Genomic DNA, 20190 nt, shown 5'->3' on the forward strand with positions numbered 1-20190 from the left:
CCCATGTGGTGTAGGTACACCCATAGTGCTGTTAGGAAGGAAGCTGCAGGATTTTGACCCAGCGATAGTGAAGGAACAGCGATATATTCCCAAGTCAGGATGGTGTGTAGCTTGGAGGGGAACCTTCAGGTGGTGTGGTCCCCATGCACCTGCTGCCCTTGTCTTCTAGAGGTCACGGGTTTGGAAAGTGCTGTCGAAGGAGCCTTGGTGAGTTGCTGCAATGCATCTTGTATGTGGTACATACTACTGCCACTGTGTGTCGGTGTTGGAAGGAATGAATGTTTAAGGTGGTTGATGGAGAGCAAGCTGCTTTGTCCTGGATGGTATCAAGCTTCTTGAGTGTTGTTGGATCTGCACTCATCCAGGCAAGTGGAGCATATTCCATCACACTCCTGACTTGTGCCTTGCAGATGGTGGATAGGCTTTGAGGAGTCAGGAGGTGAGTTACTCGCTGCAGAATTCCCAGCTTTTGACCTACATTTATATGCTGGTCCAGTCCCTCCACTTAATCAAACAAATGCTTATTAACATCTATCTGTTTCAAAGTTGCATGTTTCAGTTTTGAAGTAAGAGATACTTACACCATTGGCACATCTATAAGAGATTGAATTGTAAATTGGTATTTAAATATTTTCTGGAATTACTCTAAAGGTCATGAACTACTATCAGAATTGCAACAGCGCCGCTTTAATGGGTTAGAAGGAGGTATGTCATGGTCCCCAATGGATGACGAATTGTTAGCTCAGCCCAAAGTAGTGAAACTACTGGATTCTCTGCGGGAACAATACACTAGATATCAAGAAGTCTGCAGACAACGTAATAAACGTACCCAGCTTGAGGAAATACAGCAAAAAGTTATGCAGGTGAGCAATAATTCTGAATGTTATGCACATTTGTACAAATTGCAATGGTTTGGTCTTAAGACAACTGTGCTCACTGATTGTGGATTTGTGCCCTACAGACCAGGAGATTGCAGACCTGTGTTGGTTTACCTACTTTTTATCATGGCTAACATTTGAGGTATTGCAGTTGGCCTATTGTTCACTGAGTTAGGAGTGGTCAGTTAGCAAAGGTGTCACAGTTATGGCTCTGAGTCAGAATATTGTTTTTCGAGCCCCATTTTAAAGACTTGGACACATAATCTATATTGGCATTTCAGTGTAATTTACCAGTATGCTGTACTTTTGAAGATGCCGCCTTTAGGAAATAATGTTAAACTAAAGCTTCCCAGCTGCATGTAAACAAAATTCCATGGCATTGTTTGAAGAACAGCAAGGGAGCACTGGCCAGCATTTGCTTCGAAACCAACATAGCTAAAAAGTCGATTATCTAGTTATTAATTTCATTGATATTTGTGGGATCCTGCTACATGCATATTCGCTGCAGCATTTCCCTACATTACGACACCAATTTTAAAAATGTACCTCATTAGTTGTGAAGTGCTTTGCGACTTCCTGAGGTTGTGAAGGCCACTGTATAAATAATTATTTCTTTCCTCCTCATTGCTGTCTAGCGAGCCCTGAGGAAACATTTGCATTTGTAGACTTGGAGAAGAGCTTGATTGTAGTGTTTTCACATGGTAAAATAGTCTATCATCATCCCCTTTCCAGGCTTATACATAATAAAAGGGCCTCCGGCCAATGTTAACAGTGGCTGGTGACATGGAAGGTACAGCTGCCAGTGGTAGTGCTGTGAAGGTCCAGGCTGGACAAGAGGCCAGAATTGGAGGAGAGCAGACATCTTGGAGGGTTGTAAGGCTGGCAATATGAGGAGGTGCAAGACCTTGGAGGAATGCAATACAAGGATGAGAATTTCAGAATTAAGATATTGCTGGATCTGGAGCCAATGTAAGCCAGTGAGCACAGAGTTAGTGGGTGAATGGTACTTGGTACGAATCATAGAATTTTCCAGCACAGAAGAAAGATATTCAGCTCTCTGTGCTGGCTCTCTGAAAGAGCTCATTACTTAGTTCCATTCCCTGCCCATTTCCCACATTCCTATATCCTATTAATTTAAATATTTACCCATTTTCCTTTTAAAAGCTAGATCGCATTTCCATCAGAAAATCTAGTAGAGTACTCCATGTTACAACACACTGCATAAAAATACCTCTCCTAACCTCTCCTTTCATTCTTTTAGTGAAGATCTTAAATTCATGTTCTCTTATTACCTTCATGTCAAATATTTGTCCAGTTTTCTTCAAAAGGCTGTAATGGTTTTGTTTTCAACCATTTCCTGAGGCAAAGTATTCCATGCTTTCACAGCCCTTTATGTAAAATGATTTATCTTAACTTCTCGGTGAATTAATAATCTCTTACCAGTTAGTCTCCAACCAGAGAAAATAGTCTTTCTTTCACTGCGTCAAAATCCTTATTAACCTTCTCTGCTCTAGTGTCTCCTGTCTTTCCTTGTAGATATGGTTTCCTAACCCTGAGATCATCTGAATGAATCTATGCTGTACCATGTCTAAGGCTTTAAAGTCCTTTTAAAGAAAAGTGCAAGTCTTAAATTTATATAGCTCCTTCATTACCTTAGGATGTCCCAAAGTGCTTTACGTAAAAGGAAGTACTTTTGAAATGTAGTAACTGTTGTAAGAAATGCACCAGCCAATTTGCACACTCAGCAAACTCCCGTAATCAGCAATGTGATAATGACCAGATGATCTGTTCTTCTGATGTTGATTAAGCAATGAATATTGGCCAGGACATCAGAAAAACTCCTGTGCTACTCTTCAAAATTGTGACATGAAAACTTTTACACCCACCTGAGAAAACAGCCAGGGCATTGGTTTAATGTCTCAACTGAAAGATGGCAGACCTGACAGGGCAGAACTCCCTCAGATCTGTAAGGGATTGTCAGCCTCAATTTTTGTGCTGAAGCCTCTGTAGTGGAATTTGAATCCACAAGCTCTGACTCAGAGGTGAGAGCGCTACCAACTGAGCCACACCTAACACTGCTTCAATGAGGTGCCCAAAAATACATGTGGTACTCTAACTTGGGCACGATTATTGTATTATTATTTCATACTTCACTCTTCAATCCAGGCTTTTACTTGTGAAACTCAAAATGCTGTTTATTTTCAGAGCTTTATCTTACCCGCGGTCGCATTATGGATTTGAAGCTGTGGATCTCTGGTTGTTCACATCCTTCAATGTCTTTCCATTCAGTCCCGGATTTTTGCCCCTGAAACATGATAACATCAATAATAACATAATAACATCAAATTATATCTGCTACTGATCTGTCCATCCCACTAATCTGTTTGTGTTTTTCTGAGATATTTTAAGAGTCCATCTTGTTGTTTGCAAGCCTCCTACTTCTTTGTGACCAGTAAATTTCAAGGCCGTGTTCACTGTAACTAAGTCCAAACCTTTCCCTCACATGCTGATAAGAAGGATTGACTGTGACGCCTGGGAGAAATCAGTTCTACCCCACCCCCTATCCAAACAACAGTCATTTATCTTAGCATAAATTAGTGCCATGGGGGAGAATTTTCACGTCGACGTGTAGGGGCGGGCCCTGCTCGCCGACACGTAAAATGACAAACAGTGACTTGGGTGTGCATCTCGACAGCACCACACGCCATTCAGATCTTTGTTCGGCGGGCGCGTGCGGGATGCGGCTGCGCGCCTGCCAAACTGTCAGAGGCCTGTTAAGGCCATTAAAAAGCCAATTAAACTAATTATCAACACTGCCCGTCCAACCTTAAGGTTGGTGAAGAGATCAAGCAGCCTTCATGTTTTTCAGGAAACCTCATCCACAGGTGGGTTGAGGTTTCCTGAAGGTTTAATAAAATCTACAAATAATTTATTCACATTTCATAAACATATCCCAGATCATGTGACACTGTCACATGAGGGGACATGTCTAAATAATTTTTACCTTTCTTTATTTAAATATTTCAATATGAACTTAATCACCCTAGGGCAGCTTTGTGCCTCAGGGAGATTTCTGTGCTCTTTCACGCGCATGCGCCGACTCTCCCTCTTTTTCTGCCTCCCCCGCCTGCATAGGTAGCGCTGAGCGCTACCAGCCGTGCGTCACGCTGGGCGGGCCTTAATTGGCCCAGCTACGTAAAATGACGGCATGGAGCCAATCGCAGGCGGTGATCAGCTCTGCGCCTGCCCCCAACCAGCCCACCCAACAGGGAGAAAATTGTCCCCATGGATTCTGATAAAAGGTCATCAGCCAGAAATATTAACTTTGTTTCTCTCCCCCTAGAGCTGCCTGACCTGCTCAGTATTTCCAGCATTTTCTGTTTTTATTACACATTAACGGTTTTTCCATCTGACAATTGATTCCTCCTCAAACATTTGATTGAATTTTTCAGAAAAATCTGTTCTGAGACACCTTATCAAAGACTTAGTGAAAACCCATGTACACTGCAACTGTGGCGTTCTGTTATGAGTTATTAAACTGGTGTTGAGAGCAACAATTAGCAGTTTATTTAACACATCTTTAAGGGTTGCTTGGTGTTGGTGGTTAGATGGTGAAAGAAGTTAAGTCACAAACACTATGTCAAACAGGTGGAAGAAACAGCCATTTTGTTTGTATAATGGGGATAAATCTATATTTGTTTTGGTTTGGTTGCTTCCCTTTTGGACAGCAATGTTCAATGCATATTGATATGTAGATTCTTATTGTTGACACCCATTTCAAATTAATACAGTATTTGGGCCATTAGCTGAAGTCTTTACAAACCAAGATTTCTCTGAATAAGTTTTGAATCAAATACCCTGACCTGACCACCCCAATTTCATACTACCCTATCTCTAGGTTAGTACAATGGCCATGGTACTGGACCAATACCCAGAGGTTGAGAGTTAAAATCCTACCATGGCAAGCTGTGAAATAGAATTAAATAAATTATGTAATTTGTAGCAGCTCCCAAAAAATGAACCAATCCAACTTGTTCACAAATCAGTCAGAGAAGGGGACTTGTAAAAAGGTAGGAGTTCACTTTTCAAAGTGAGGGCGCCATTCATCAGATAATGCAAGCGCTACTGCCATTTAGAAGGGACTAGAGCGAAAACAGGCCTAGAAACCTAAAACTGGAATCCAAGAGCAGCTGTAGCCCATCAGCAGCAGCAGAATTATCTGCCGCCACATTCTGCATCTCATAGCTTGTCGTGCCTCTTGACTTCTCCATTTATATCAAACCAGGACGCAAAGTCTGGTTCACTGAAGAGTCTGGGAAGGCATGCAACATGTGCTGTTAGTTGTAACTTAAAATAAGGCACCGACCTAGTGAAGCTACAATACAAAGGTATTTGCATCTAAACATAAAAAAACAGCAGGTCATAAACAGAGCTACAGTTTCATACCCAAAACAACACCTTGCTTTATTTTCCACCTTTAATGTACAAACATGTCCCAAGGCACTTCATAGAGATGTAAAGAACAAAATAAGCAGCAAGCCAAGGAAAGAGATATTAAGAGCATGAGCAATAGCTTTGCCAAAAAGGTGGGCTGTAAGCAGGTACTTAAGAAGAGAGGAAGACTGAGGTTTTTAGGAAAGACAATCTACAGCAATAGGTCCAGGCAACTGATGGCACAACCACTTATGGTGTGACAAAGGCAGTGGGGATGCAAGAATCAAGTGAAGATGCAGAAGAGGCTAGAATCAGGAACAAGTAGCTTGAAGGGAAGAGGGTTGTAGTACTACAGGAGGTTTCGGAGGGATGGAGGGATTTACCAATGAGGATGAGAATTCCAAATTTGAGGTAACATTGGCTCCCAGTCCCATGTAGATTAAAGAGTAAGGGATTGGCTGAGGCTTGGTCCAGACTAAGATGTGGTTGTCAGAGTTTTAGAAGAACTGAATCTTAAGGGGTTGAGGATTGGAAACTAGCCAGGAGAACGTTTGAATAGTTATGTCTGGAGTTGAAATGTTCATGCATTTCAAGATTTCTCTTACAATATTTGGAGCATCTGTTTTGTAATTTTTTTCCTTTAGCTTTTCATTGTCAGTTTGGCAGTTGACAACAATCCCTTAGTATCTTGGGAGTTGGTATCTTATTAGTCCTTGCTTTGATGCAAATGAGAAATGAGACGTATGAAAGGGCTGAATCGTTTGCAGGCTGTCGTCTCCCAGATGAGCTGACCTGCAGGTTAACGAATAGCACTGTTTGAACAGTACATCCAGAGTAATTCACAATGAATAAAAGATCCCAGACTTGCTCATCGAGGAATAAAACATTTTAAATGTTAAATAAACCTTCAAAGAGTGTTGTTTATTCAGAAAAGGTGTTCTGATTTTGGTTGTCCTGGACTCAGTTTCTTTTTCAAGACTGTTAGTGTAATCATTCCATACCTGGAAAACTTGGATTATTTGGTGCACATATTAATATTACTTCTTTTTGGGTTGGTAAGCAATTGCTGCCATTTGCCTTTTAGTATCCCTGATCCAAGCAGCTTCCCTGAGAGACAGGCAGTGTGCTTCATGTTGCATTTAAACTTTCAACTAGGGGGTACACAAGAGTAATGCGTTTTGAGTCTCCATGCTGTTTTGTTCCTCTCTTCCCTTTCACATTCTGTGTTTTGTAGAAATGCACTGCCTCCATTCTACATCTCTGCCAAATGGCCCACTTAAATTGGAAAGTTATTTGAGGAATCATGGGTGAACACTGGCATGTTGAGCCTCCAGGACACTGCATTACTGTGCTACTATACAGCATCACCAGACCATATACTACAATTTAACTTTTAAATGAAAAAATAAATGGATTGCTAAATAGTTGATGCCTCAACTGTGAAAGTATATATTCCTATTTGAGTCTCCAATTCCTCTCCGGTTGTACCACAGTTGTTTTTCATTTGTGTTTTTTATTTCACGTTTGAGGGATTTTCAGGAATATCGTCTTGATGAAGATTTGCCGTTCAATTCAATTACCAAAATTAATGTCTCACTTTAGGTTGTGAACTGGCTGGAAGGACCTGGATCGGAACAATTGAGGACTCAGTGGGGAATTGGGGATTCCATTCGAGCTTCCCAAGCCTTACAGCAAAAACATGAGGAAATAGAAAGCCAGCACAGTGTAAGGGATTATTTTACATGGTTTATAACATGAGTGTATTTAATGCACAAAAGTTAATAGGTTTAAGAATGCTGAAGAGTTCAAGGTGCCAATTTGTTTTCTTAGGATTTATAACTATTATTTCTGATTGGAGGGGAGTGAGAAACCTTTGGGAGGTAATGAGAATTTAAAACAAATTTCTGTGATAAAATATCGTACTAAACTAATATGCATGATGTGCTCCTTTGTACAATATACAATTTTCCCATTAAATAAAGATGGAACAAGCTAAATCAACTGATTGGTATCCTACTGAAAAGTACAAAGTATCAAATGAATACTCCAGGGAATGCTCATGAGTCTTAATCTTGTTTCTGACAATTGCTGAGGTTAAAAATTAATTTTAAGCTTTTATATTGTAATTTTTGTTGTCATTGGCCCATTCCCACTGTACCTGTCAGAGCACGATGATGCTGCAAAATGCTCAATGCTAAGTTTGTGTACTGAGCAACCACTGATTGAAAATAAAATGCCTCATGAAAGGCAAAAAGCCTGAGGCAGTGCAACATTACAGTAACAACTTAATTTTCAGCCAATGGTGAAGTTGGAGGAGTGCTGAACTTTGTTTCCCATGTCATCTTGCATCATTTGAGTGGTATTGCTGTCCAAAATAGAAAATGTGGAAATAGATTAAAGGACTGGTTTACAATGCATGACACATGGGCGAATCCAAGGAATCTTGTCTAAGAGGTACATTTTAATATTTAACTCAGTAAAATCGTGAGCTGAAACTCTCAATTAAGATTTGTAAAAGGCTTCCCATGAGTGTTTGAAGTGCGCCTCCAGATCTGGAAGTGAATGGGTCATCATTAGCTTAGAGTAAAATATAAACTGAGAACTTTATGCAATTGAATGGGACTCGATCTTTTCAATTCAAAGCTTCCAAGAAATTGCTAACATTTTTACTTTTGTCGTGCTTTCTAACAATTGTACCAGTAACTGATCTTCAGTCATGTTGCATAAGGGAGTCGAGATAAAGTGTAGTCTTCAGGTGAATTTGGGAAGACGAGGGATAACTGAACCAAAGCATGTAAATGTAACTCAGTCCCATTTTAAAGTCATATGTTCTTTTCTTATTTTTATCTACTTTGAATTTATATTAATTGTCATAGTTAAACATCAAAACTTACAACAAATTTGCAAAGTAAAGAAGTAGAATTGCTTAGAGCAAGGAAGTTTATCTGCAACCCAGGCTCTGACTCTGATTTAAAGTTCAATTTTTTTTTATGCTGTCACAGGATTTGGGTGTCACTGCCTAGGCCAGCATCTGTTGCCCATCCCTAATTGCCCTTGAGAAGGTGGTGATGAGCTGCCTTCTTGAGCTGCTGCCACTCCATGTGGTGTAGGTACACTTGCAGTGCTGTTAGGAAGGGAATTCCAGGATTTGTGACACAGCAACAGTGAAGGAGCAGCGATATGGTTCTAAGTCAGGATGGTGTGTGACTTGGAGGGGAATTTGCAGGTGGTGGTGCTGCTGCCCTTGTCCTTCTAGGTGGTGGAGGCCATGAGTTTGAAAGGTTCAATTGAAGGAGCCTTGGTGAGTTGCTGCAGTGCATCTTGTAGATGGTACACACTGCTGTTTTGGTGTTGGAGGCTATGAATGTTTAAGGTGATGGATGGGGTGCCAATCAAGCAGGCTGTTTTGTCCTGGATGGAGTTCTTCTTATACTTCTAAGTATTGTTAGAGCTGCTCTCATCCAGGCAAGTGGAGAGTATTCCATCACACTCCTGACTTGTGCCTTGTAGATGGTAGACAGGCTTTGGGGAGTTGGTTTGCCACAGAATTTCCAGCCACTGACCTGCTTTTGTAGCCACAGTATTTATATGACTGGTCCAGTTCAGTTTCTGGTCAATGGTAACCCCCAGGATGTTGATAGTGGGGGATTCAGAAATGGTAATGCCATTGAATGTCAAAGGGAGATGGTTAGGTTCTCTCTAGTTGGAGATGGTCATTGCCTGGCACTTGTGTGGCGTGAATGTGACTTGCCACTTATCAGCCCAACACTGACTTTTGTGCAGGTTTTGCTGCTTTTGGGCATTGACTGCTGCAGTGTCTGTGGAGTCGCAGATTGTGTTGAACATTATTTAAGCATCAGCGAACATCTCCACTCTGACCTTATGATGGAAGGAAGGTCAACGTTGAAGCAGCTGAGGATGGTTGGGCCTAGGACACGACACAGAGGAATTCCTGTAGTGATGTCCTGGGACTGACAGGATTGACCTCCAACAACCGCAACCATCATATTTTGTGCTAGGTATGACGCCAACCAGCGGAGATTTTTTTCCACAGATTCCCATTGACTTCAGTTTTGCTGGGGCTCCATGATGCCATACTTAGTCAAATCTGCTTTGATGTCAAGCTTGTCACTCTCTCTTCCCATCTTAAATTCCTGTCTTTTTTTCCATGTTTGGACCAAGGCTGTAATGAGATCAGGAATTGAGTGGCCCTGGTGGAACCTAAACTGAGCATCAGTGAGCAGGTTATTGCTGAGTAGGTGCCGCATGATAGCACTGTCGATGACACCTTCCGTCACCTTGCTGATGTTCGAGAGTTGACTGATACTGATGTGGGGTATTTAGCAGAGTTGGATTATTCCTGTTTTTTGTGGACAAGACAGATCTGGGCAACTTTACACATTGCCAGGTTGATACCAGTGTTGTAGCTGTACTGGAACACTTGGCTTAGGGGTGTGACTAGTTTTGGAGCACAAATCATCACTGCAACTGCTGGAATGTTGTCAGGACCCATAGCCTTTGCAGTTTCCAGTGCCTTAGCTGTTTCTTGATATCATGTGGAGTGAATTGAGTTAGTTGAAAACTGGCATCTGTGATGCTGGGGACCTCGGGAGGAGGCCGAGATGGATTATCCACTCAGCACTTCTGGCTGAAGATGTTTGAAAATGCTCAGCCTTGTCTTTTGCACTGATGTGCTGGGCTCCCCCATCATTGAGGATGGGGACGTTTGTGGAGTCTCTCCCACCACCATTCGTCACTGGATGTGTCAAGACTGCAGAGCTTAGATCTGATCTGTTGGTTGTGGGATCGCTTAGCTCTGTCTATCACATGCTGATTCTGCTATTTGGCATGCGATAGACTGTTTTGGCACAGTCCTGTGTTGTAGCTTCACCAGGTTGCCACCTCATTTTTAAGAATGCCTGATGCTGCCCCTGGCATGCCCTCCTGAACTCTTCATTGAACCAGGGTTGATCCCCTGGCTTAATAAGGGTGGAGTGGGGTATATGCTGGGCCCTGAGGTTCAGATTGTGGTTGAATAAAATTCTGCTGTTGATGTCCCACAGCACCTCATGGGTGCCCAGTTTTGATTTGCGAGATCTATTTGAAATCATCCCATTTAGCATGGTGCTAGTGCCACACAATTCAGTGGAGAGTATCCACAATGTGAAGGCGGGACTTTGTCTCCATAAGGACTGTGCAGTGGTCACTCCTACCAATACTCTCGAGACAGATGCATCTGCAACAGGTAGATTGGTGAGGATGAGGTTAAGTAGATAGTGAGGATAAGTAGGTTTTTCTGTTTTGTTGGTTCCTTCGCCACCTGTGGCAGACCCAGTCTAGCAGCAATATCCTTCAGGACTCAGCCAGCTCGGTCAGTAATGGTGCTATTGAGCCATTTTTGGTGATGGACATTGAAGTCCCCCAGCCAGAGTACACTCTATGCCCAAATGGAGGAATAATGATTCATCAGCTGAGGTTTGGCAGCAAGTGGTAATTAGCAGGCGGATTCCTTGCTTATGCTTGACCTGATGCCATGAGACTTCATGGGGCCTGGAGTCAATGCCAAGGATTCCAAAGGCTTTTCCCTCTTGACTGCATACCACTGTGCAGACATCTGGTGGGTTTGTCCTGCCAGTGGGACAGGACATACACAGGGATGATGGTGATGGTGTCTGGGACATTGTAAAATATGATTCAGTGAGTATGACTATGTCAGGGTGTTGTTGATTTGTCTATGGTACAACTGCCCCAATTTTGGCACAAGTCCCCAGATTTTAGTAAAGAGGATTTTGCAGTATCGACAGGGCTAGGTGTACCATTGTCGTCTCTGGTGCCTAGGTCGAGGTCAGGTGGTCCATCTGGTTTCTTTGACTTTGTCGTGGAGCTAAAGAGCTCTGAAGAAGAGTCATATGTACTTGAAACGTTAACTCTGTTTTTCTCTCCACAGATACTGTTAGACCTGCTGAGTTTTCCAGCATTTTCTGAGATAGTTGATGTGTTGGTTTTAATTTTACAAAATTACCCACATCCAAGGAAGGTTCTATTAAATTGGGAAATAGTTAATGTAACTCCTTTATTCAAAAAGGAGGGAGACAGAAAGCAGCAAACTGCAGGCGAGTGAGCCTAACATTTGTCATAGGGAAAATGTTAGAAGCTATTATTAACAATGTTATAGTAGGGCACTAAGATAAATTCTAGGTAATCAGACATGTTTTGGTTTTTTTTATTCATTCATGGGTTGTGGGCTTCGCTGGCTGGGCCAGTATTTATTGCCCATCTTAGTTGCCCTTGAGAAGGTGGTGGTGAGCTGCCTTCTTGAAACACTGCAGTCCATGTGGTGTAGGTACACCCACGGCGCTGGTAGAAAGGGAGTTCCAGGATTTTGACCCAGCGACAGTGAAGGAACGGCGATATATTTCCAAGTCAGGATGATGAGTGTGGTGGTGGTGTTCCCATCTATCTGCTGCCCTTGTCCTTCTAGATGGTAGTGATCGTGGGTTTGGAAGGTGCTGTAGAAGGAGCCTTGGTGAATTCCTGCAGTGCATCTTGTAGATAGTACACACTGCTGCTACTGTGTGCCAGTGGTGGAGGGAGTGAATGGTTGTGGATGTGGTGCCAATCAAGCGGGTAGCTTTGTCCTGGACAGTGTCAAGCTTCTTGAGCATTGTGGGAGTGGGACTCATCCAGGCAAGTGGGGAGTATTCCATCACGCTCCTGACTTATGCCTTGTAGATGGTGGACAGGTTTTGGGGAGTCAAGAGGTGAGTTACTCAACGCAGGATTCCTAGCTTCTGACCTGCTGTGTCGCCACAGTATTTATATGGCTAGACCAGTTCAGCTTCTGATCAATGGTAACCCCAGGATGTTATGGGATTCAGTGATGGTAATGCCATTGAACATCAAAGGGTGATGGTTGGATTCTCCCTTGTTGGAGATGGTCATTGCCTGACACTTGTGTGGCGCAAATATTACTTGCCACTTGTCAGCTCAAGCCTGGATATTGTCCAGGTCTTGCTGCATCTGGACATGGACTGCTTCAGTATCTGAGGAGTCGCGAATGATGCTGAACATTGTGCAATCATCAGTGAACATCCCCACTTCTGACCTTATGATGGAAGGAAGGTCATTGATGAAGCAGCTGAAGATGGTTGGGCCGAGGACATTACCCTGAGGAACTCCTGTAGTGATGTACTGGAGCTGAGATGACTGACCTCCAACAACCACAACCATCTTCTTTTGTGCTAGGTATGACTCCATTTGAGAGGGAAATCATGTTAAACCAATTTATTGGAATTCTTTGAAAAAGTAGCATGTGCTGTGGACAAAAGGGAACCAGTGGATGTACTGTACTTAGATTTCCAGAGGCATTTGATAAGGTGCCACATCAAAGGTCATTGCGGAAAATAAAAGCTCATGGGGTAGGGGTGACACATTAGCATGGATAGAAGGCTTGCTAGCTAATAAGAAACAGAGTGGGCATAAATGGGTCATTTTTCTGGCTGGCAAGATGTGATGAGTGGTATGCCACAGGGGATCAGTGTTGGGGCCTCAACTATTTGCAATTTATATAAATGAATTGAATGAAAGGACCAAAGGCATGGTTGCTAAATTTACTGATGATACAAAGAAAGATAGGAAAGTAAGTTATGAAGAGGACATAAGGAAGCTTCAAAGGGATATAGATAGGTTAGGTGAGTGGGCAAAGATCTGGTAAATGGAGTATTATGTTGGAAAATGTGAAATTGTCCCTTTTGGCAGGAAGAATGAAAAAAGCATATTATCCAAATGGTACGAGATTGCAGAGGTCTTGAGATGCAGAGGGATCTGGTTGTCCTGGTGCATGAATCACAAAAGCTTAGTATGCAGGTGCAGCAAGTAATTAGGAAAGCTAATAGAATGTTATTGTTAATGCAAGGGGAATTGAATACAAAAGCAGAAAGGTTATGCTTCAGTTATACAGGGCATTGGTGAGACCACATCTGGAGCATTGTGTACAGTATTGGTCACCTTATTTAGAAAGTATGTAAATGCATTGGAAGCAGTTCAGAGAAGGTTTACTAGACTAATAACTGGAATGGGCCGGTTTTCTTTTAAGGAAAGATTGGACAAGCTAGGTTTGTATCCGTTGGAGTTCAGAAGTGTAAGAGGTGACTTAATTTGATACATGTAAGAACATAACATAAGAACAAGGAGCAGGAGTAGGCAATTCAGCCCCTCGAACCTGCCCCGCCATTCAATATGATCATGGCTGATCTCATTTCGGCCTCAGCTCCAATTTCCTGCCCTTTCCCCATAACCTTTCAACCCGTTACTAATTAAAAATCTGTCTATCTCCTCCTTAAATTTATTCAGCGTCCCGGCATCCACTGCACTCTGAGGTAGTGAATTCCACAGATTCACGACCCTTTGAGAAATGTAATTCCTCCTCATCTCTGATTTAAATCTACCAACCCTTAGCCTAAAACTATGGCCTCTCGTTCTAGAATGCCCCACAAGGGGAAACATCCGCTCCATGTCTGTTTTGTCTATCCCCTTTAGTATCTTATACACCTCAATTAGATCACCCCTCATCCTTCTAAACTCTAGCGAGTATTGGCCTAAACTGCTCAATCTCTCCTCATAAGACAAGCCCCGCATCTCTGGAATCAATCTAGTGGACCTCCTCTAAACCGCCTGCAATGCAGCTACATCCTTCCTCAAGTAAAGGGACCAAAACTGTGCACAGTACTCCAGGTGCGGTCTCACTAATGCCTTGTACAGTTGCAGCAACACTTCCTTATTTTTATACTCTATTCCTTTAGCAATAAATGCCAAATTAAAGATCCTGAGGGGTCTTGATAGGGTGAGTGGATATGGAGAGGATGTTTCCTCATGTGGCAGAATCTAGAACTAGGGGTCACTTTTTAAAAATAAGGGGTCACCCATTTAAGACAGAATTGAGGAAAAAATTTTTCTTGAGGGTCATGAGTCTTTGGAACTCTCTTCCTCAAAAGGTAGTGGAAGCAGAGTCTTTGAATATTTTTAAAGCAGAGTTAGATAGATTCTTGATAAGCAAGAGGATGAAAGGTTATCGGGGTTAGGTGGGAATGTGAAGTTGAGCTTACAATCAGATCAGCCATGATCTTATTGAATGGCGGAGCAGGCTCGAGGAGCCGAGTGGCCTACTTCTGCTAATTCGTATGTTTGTAGGCATTAAAATTCACAAGCATGAGGACTTCTAGTTCTGTTCCAAGACTGTTCTGTAACCTTTATTTCATTGTGCAGTCTATGGCCTCTACTTGTGCTTCTATGTCTATCGCGACTGTTGCTATGAGATCATCTTCTTGCGCCATCTGAGAATCTTTCTCCAGTATGTGATCACGCTCAGATGCAGGAGTAGCACTAGCATTGTGCTTTATTCTTCTCCACTCTTTCAACCCATTCTGCCAATCCAAGGACCTCGATTCTTGGCTATCATTCTGAACAATGAATCCATAGTTAACCTGCAAGTAGCTTTTCCTGCTTGTTCCACAATTGTTGCATCCCTCCATTCACTAAGCCCCTCAGGAATATATGTCATCTGAGTACTCACTGTGGGCTATCGACCTTAAGATTTGATAACTGTGATGTACTCATGATCACTCTCACTATCACTTTCTAGCCCTTGATCTATTGTATTCTGTTCCTCCGGACCTGCATCACAAAACTTGAGGTGTCTCATTTACTTCTATCAACGGCTCAGAATTTGAGATTTTATAATTCCAGTTAATTGTGTGGAATGAACCTTAACAGATTGCCATGTTTAATAGGAACTGTCTTGCCATCACCACCTTGCCAGGGCCTTTCAATCCCTATGCCCCTCTCGTTTATACACACTAAATCTGAATTAAATTCTGTCTCAGATGGTCCTATGCAATGCCTCCATACTTTCTGAATTTTCTCCAAGAACTCAGCCTTCATGAAAACCTGTCTCCCTGCATGTAAAACATTCCAATGTGCAGAAAAAATGGAACTAATTGTAGTACCTTCTAGAGCAGGAGGACTATCTCGCAGCACAGAAGGCAACTGATAGACTATACTGTCTAGCCATCTAGAATGACTTCTTTGCATGAACCAGTCATGTTAGGGTGGTTGTCAATTTGGAGTCTGGTGGATCAGTTAAAATTTTATGCAGCATTTCATCGACCACTGCTTGATTCCTTTCATGGAGTCCGTTGCTGAAAGTACGTTCCGCTGTAGTATTCATGACCATGATGCTCGTGTTTTCACGTATGTCTCTTAGCTTATCATTGGTAAATTCCCCTCTGTTATCGGTTAGAAATTTTGCTGGTGGCCCAAGACCAGTCCCTATCCATTTCTCCATGATTTTGCTTTTAGCCCTTTGTCTTCATTATGTACTATTGTAGAAAGGCTAAATCTAGTCACCAGGCCTAAAGAATGTAAAATGAAAGTATTTCTGGCTTTGTCTTATACCTTTTTGATGAAGTAACAGAGGGTTGATGAGAGTAATGCAGTTTAAGTGGTCTACATGAACTTCCAAAAGGCATTTGATAAGGTGACATATAATAGGCTTGCCAGCAAAGTTAAAGCTGATGGAATAAAAGGGACAGTGGCAGCATGGATCTAAGTTGGCTGAGTGACAGGAAATGGAGGGGTAGTAGTGAACAGTGGTTTTTCAGACTCAGGCATGACATGTAGTGGGGTTCGCCAGTGGTCAGTACCAGGACCATGCTTTTCTTGATCTATATTAATGATCTAGACTTGGATATACAGAGCACAGCTTCAAAATTATGCAGATGACAGATGTTGGAAGAATTGTGAACGGTGAAGAGTATAATGATAGACTTTAAGAGGACATAGAATGGTGGAATGGGCAGATATGTGGCAAGTGAAATTTATTGTGGAGAAGTGTGAAGTGATACATTTTGGTAGGAAGAATGAGGAGAAGCAATATAAAATAAAGGATACAATTCTGTAAGGAGTTCAGGAACAGGAAGAGCTGGGGATATACGTACGCAAATTATTGAAGGGGAAAGGGCAGGTTGACAGTGATTTTTTAAAAAGCATACAGGATAGTGAGCTTTATAAATAGAGGCAAGGAAATTATGATGAACTTTCATAAAACACTGGTTCAGCCTGAACTGGAGTATTGTGTCCAATTCTGAGCACTGCACTTTAGGAAGAATGTAAAAGCTTTAGAGGGGGTGCAGGAAAGGCGCCCGCAAAACACGCACTCGGAATGCACAAGTGTGATTAGTTGACTTGTGTGGAATGTTGAATGGTATTTTGGATAAAGTTTGTATGCTTTATGGAGTCTTTAATTTCACCATTGTGGCCAAGAGGATGGTAAGACGTGTGACTATTGTATAATGGGGGTTTGGTGTTGTGTTCATGAAAACCATGATCAAATGAGGTATTCACAGCCCAGCTGGAACAGGGATGTCTCTTTCTCTTTCTGTTCCCTTTCTTCTTCCTCTTTCTTCTCTTCCTCTTCCTCCTAAGCTGCACCCCATATCCCTGGGTGGCAAGAGCTATGCCCTCATCTTGGTCAGGTGTGTGGAGGATAGAGCAGACTGCCACAAATCAGGACACACACCTCGTTGAGTACGGAACTACTCTTATCAGACGGAATGGTTGCTTCAGCACCCCAATGGTCTGCTCTTCAATGTTTCACATTGCAGCTTGGCTCTCATTGTACTCTTTACATGCTGGTCACGTGGCTGGGTTCCAGAGCAGAGTCATGAGTAAGGTATAAAACTTGTGGCTCAGCAAACACCCTCTGGTTTGACATATTGGCTAAAAGACTGAAGGTACAGCAAACTGCCTCAGAATGAAAGCATCATGATTGCTGCCAGGACAGCAGGCATTCACCAGCATAAGATGCTGAGCATGGTTGCACACCAAATGCACATTCAGTGAATGGTAACCGTTGCAGCTGCAGTACACTTAGCATTGAGATGCAGCACTTGCAAAGCCACATATTTGCAGTTGATGGCATCCTGCATGTGGCAAAGCCTGTTATCCTGGCAAAGCCATGCTTTGCCTGGTTCTTTCTGTTCAATGAGATATAAAGGGAGTCTTTGATCTCTGTGATGCAAAAGTGGGCAGCGACCTAGAAGATGTTGCATATGTCGCTTGTTCCAGCCTGGAATAATCCTAACACAACAAAATTCAGGGCCATAGTCACCTTCAGAGTCACTGGCAATGCCATTTTGCAGAACCTCTGAGGGTGCAGGTCTGGTTGCAGAGTTTTGTGACTGCCCCCTTTGCAAAGCACAGGCAATGTACACACTGCACCTGACTTAGGTGAAGGTAAAAGGAGTTCTCCCGGAAGACCCAAGGTGGATAAGGCCTCCTGCTGACAGCCCTTCTCACCCACTCCTCTCCCTGTGAACTTGTCTTCCTCTTTGCTGCCCCTGCCCCAGCTCTATCTCATACTCCAGCCCAAAGAGGATTACAATTACAGCCCCAGTGAGAGAACTGGTGTCCTGACCAGAACCCTTGCATTCACAGCCAAAGCCGCCTTCTCCTCATACAACGCAGCCTCTGGACTTCATTAATTTTACCCAACTCTTCAAACCACCAAACAATTCTACAAACTCAACAACTAGCCTGCAAGTTGTTGATGATCACTTTAAATAGCACTAGTGGGGTATTTTTCCTGCTGTTGAATGCATATTTAGTTGTGCATGTTTAAGATAGGACTTCAGCTGAAGCAGCAAGGTCAAAAATGGCAGCTCCTGCACCAAATCAGCTTTACATGCTAACTGATGCCACAATCTGCCTACTCTGCAAAATTCTAGCACACGTTCCTAATGCCTGCATTAATGTCCTCAACAAGATTGCATTCGGCTTGCATTGCACAGGACGTGTTTTCTTGCTGAGGATGCTATTTTGTGAGGAAGCTATTTTGCTACAACATCAACACCTCTAGCACTTTAACTGTGGGTAATAAGGAGTCCAATTTTGTGATCAGTGTGTGGATTTATAGGAAGCTGAAAACAGCATTTCCAATACTTGTAGAAAAATTATTAATTTACTTGGAAAATGATAAAGTGCAAAATAAAATTGGTAACAATCAAGAGAGAGAAATAGATGCCTTGAAAGAAAATAAAATTACTTTTGGTGAGGAGAAAACCTTGATCTATAAGGCTGTCTGCAACTAAACCTAACATTGTCCTTTGGTGCCCTTCTGTCAGCCACAGTTTAACATTTGTATTTTAGATCTCTCTAGAATTACAACTCTCCAAATAGCATTGAGAAAATTACAGAAGATAAAAGAATTAAATATCAGAGAAAAGAATTGCAACCCTAATTTGAAGAAAAGCAATATCCAAAAGAAATAAATGTTTTCATTGGTAGTGATGTGTTCCAGCAGGGATTAGTAATTGAGAGCAGAAGACCAAGCTGAATTTTGTTTCCCCTGAACCATGGGCATTGAGGCTGATTATAGAATTCTTACTGACCAGCGTGAGCTCAGCTACTTCACTGCAGAAATAAGGGACTACTGTTGTTATTAATAGTGTGGTGCAACTAGCATATAGAACAGTCAATAAAAAAAGCCTAAAAATCAATCTTAATGGCTAATGGCATTTATTGATATTTACTTATTACAATACGAGACTTGTCTAACAGAAATGCTAATATAGTGGGATGGAATCAACACCACCATTGGCAACAAATACAGCTCATTGCTGGCAAAGGATGATCCATAGCCAGAAAATAGAAAAATTATAGTACTGGGCTGAGTGCTGATCACAGTAGTAATTATAACCTTATTTACTGCACTATTGCTTCTAGGTGAGCCCAGATAAACCACCATAAGGGAGGTAATTATTTACTTTTGAAGCTGCAGCATTGTCTCATTTAAAATACAGCTCTGCTTTGAAGTTGTGGCTGCTGTTGAAGACAGCATTGTAATACAATAAACTTCAATCAACTAAAATTCGCTACTAAGCAGAATTCCTGATGTTCCCCTAATACGAATCGAAGCAATTACGAGGTTATCTGGAACCTGTACCTGTATAGCGCATTATTTTATACTTTATGTTTCAATGTGGTGTTGAAGTATAAAGAATACTTCCTGAGTACTTGCACATAAGTTCATTTTACAAATATTACACTGTATTCCATTGGTAAATGGAACTCCCCATTAACCAGCATTTTTGCCTAATCGGCACTACCCCTTGCATTCTAGATAATGAAGATTTTACTGTATAACAGGAACATAATTTTCAAGAGTGTTTTCAAGGTTGTGATCTAACCTGTAAATTGTCCAAGCTTCATTCTCTGTTCATGAAGTCACTAAGACTGCTCAACTTCGATGAAGGAGAAAAAAACCCCAATTACTCTCATGTAAAATAATGCACTAAAGCTGCATACATCATGCAGTATGTCAAGGGAAAAAATCCTTTACTTTTAGTGGTCTCAGGCTGAGAGCAAGATGCCGAAGTAATTTTAACCAAGTGATATAATTGTTTGCGGATCATAATTCCACTTGCAGATAGCTGGCAGGTAAGTTTTCTAATCAATGATGCATGTTCCTAAGACATAATTTTAGTTATATTGCTGCTGAAGGCAGAGAAAAAAATGCTTTGGAACTATTATCTGATTGGTGTTATTTTAACATCAGCATGAAGTGGATAACATTGAAATGCCGTTTCAGAAAAGTTAGGTTAATGCATTTCTTAGTAGGACTTTACAATGTGGAAAAATAGAACATAATTCAGTTTTTAAAAGTACGTGTGTAGTTTATTGGAAATTGCTGCTTTTAGATTGGTTACCAGCCAATGTGTAGGTTGGGCTTCTCTTGCCATCTCTCCGGTATGTAATTTCACAATTGCACCTGGGTTACAAAGCACTTCCTTCAGGGAGAGGGATGGAAGAGCAAACTGAAAAG

General features: G+C 41.9%; 1 protein-coding gene across 6 annotated transcripts in view; it reads left to right on the plus strand.

Annotated features, from left to right (window-relative positions):
- Positions 1 to 20190, plus strand: part of sestd1 (SEC14 and spectrin domains 1) — a 153315-nt gene that overhangs the window by 93050 nt on the left and 40075 nt on the right. For all 6 annotated transcript variants that reach the window (XM_078551950.1, XM_078551951.1, XM_078551955.1 and 3 more), the window contains 2 exons: positions 652 to 863; positions 6915 to 7037. In XM_078551950.1, the coding sequence (XP_078408076.1) occupies positions 652 to 863; positions 6915 to 7037 (335 nt within the window). The remainder of the gene's footprint in view (positions 1 to 651; positions 864 to 6914; positions 7038 to 20190) is intronic.

Source organism: Cetorhinus maximus, chromosome 11, assembly GCF_964194155.1.
Source record: "Cetorhinus maximus chromosome 11, sCetMax3.hap1.1, whole genome shotgun sequence".
Taxonomy (NCBI): Eukaryota; Metazoa; Chordata; class Chondrichthyes; order Lamniformes; family Cetorhinidae; genus Cetorhinus; species Cetorhinus maximus.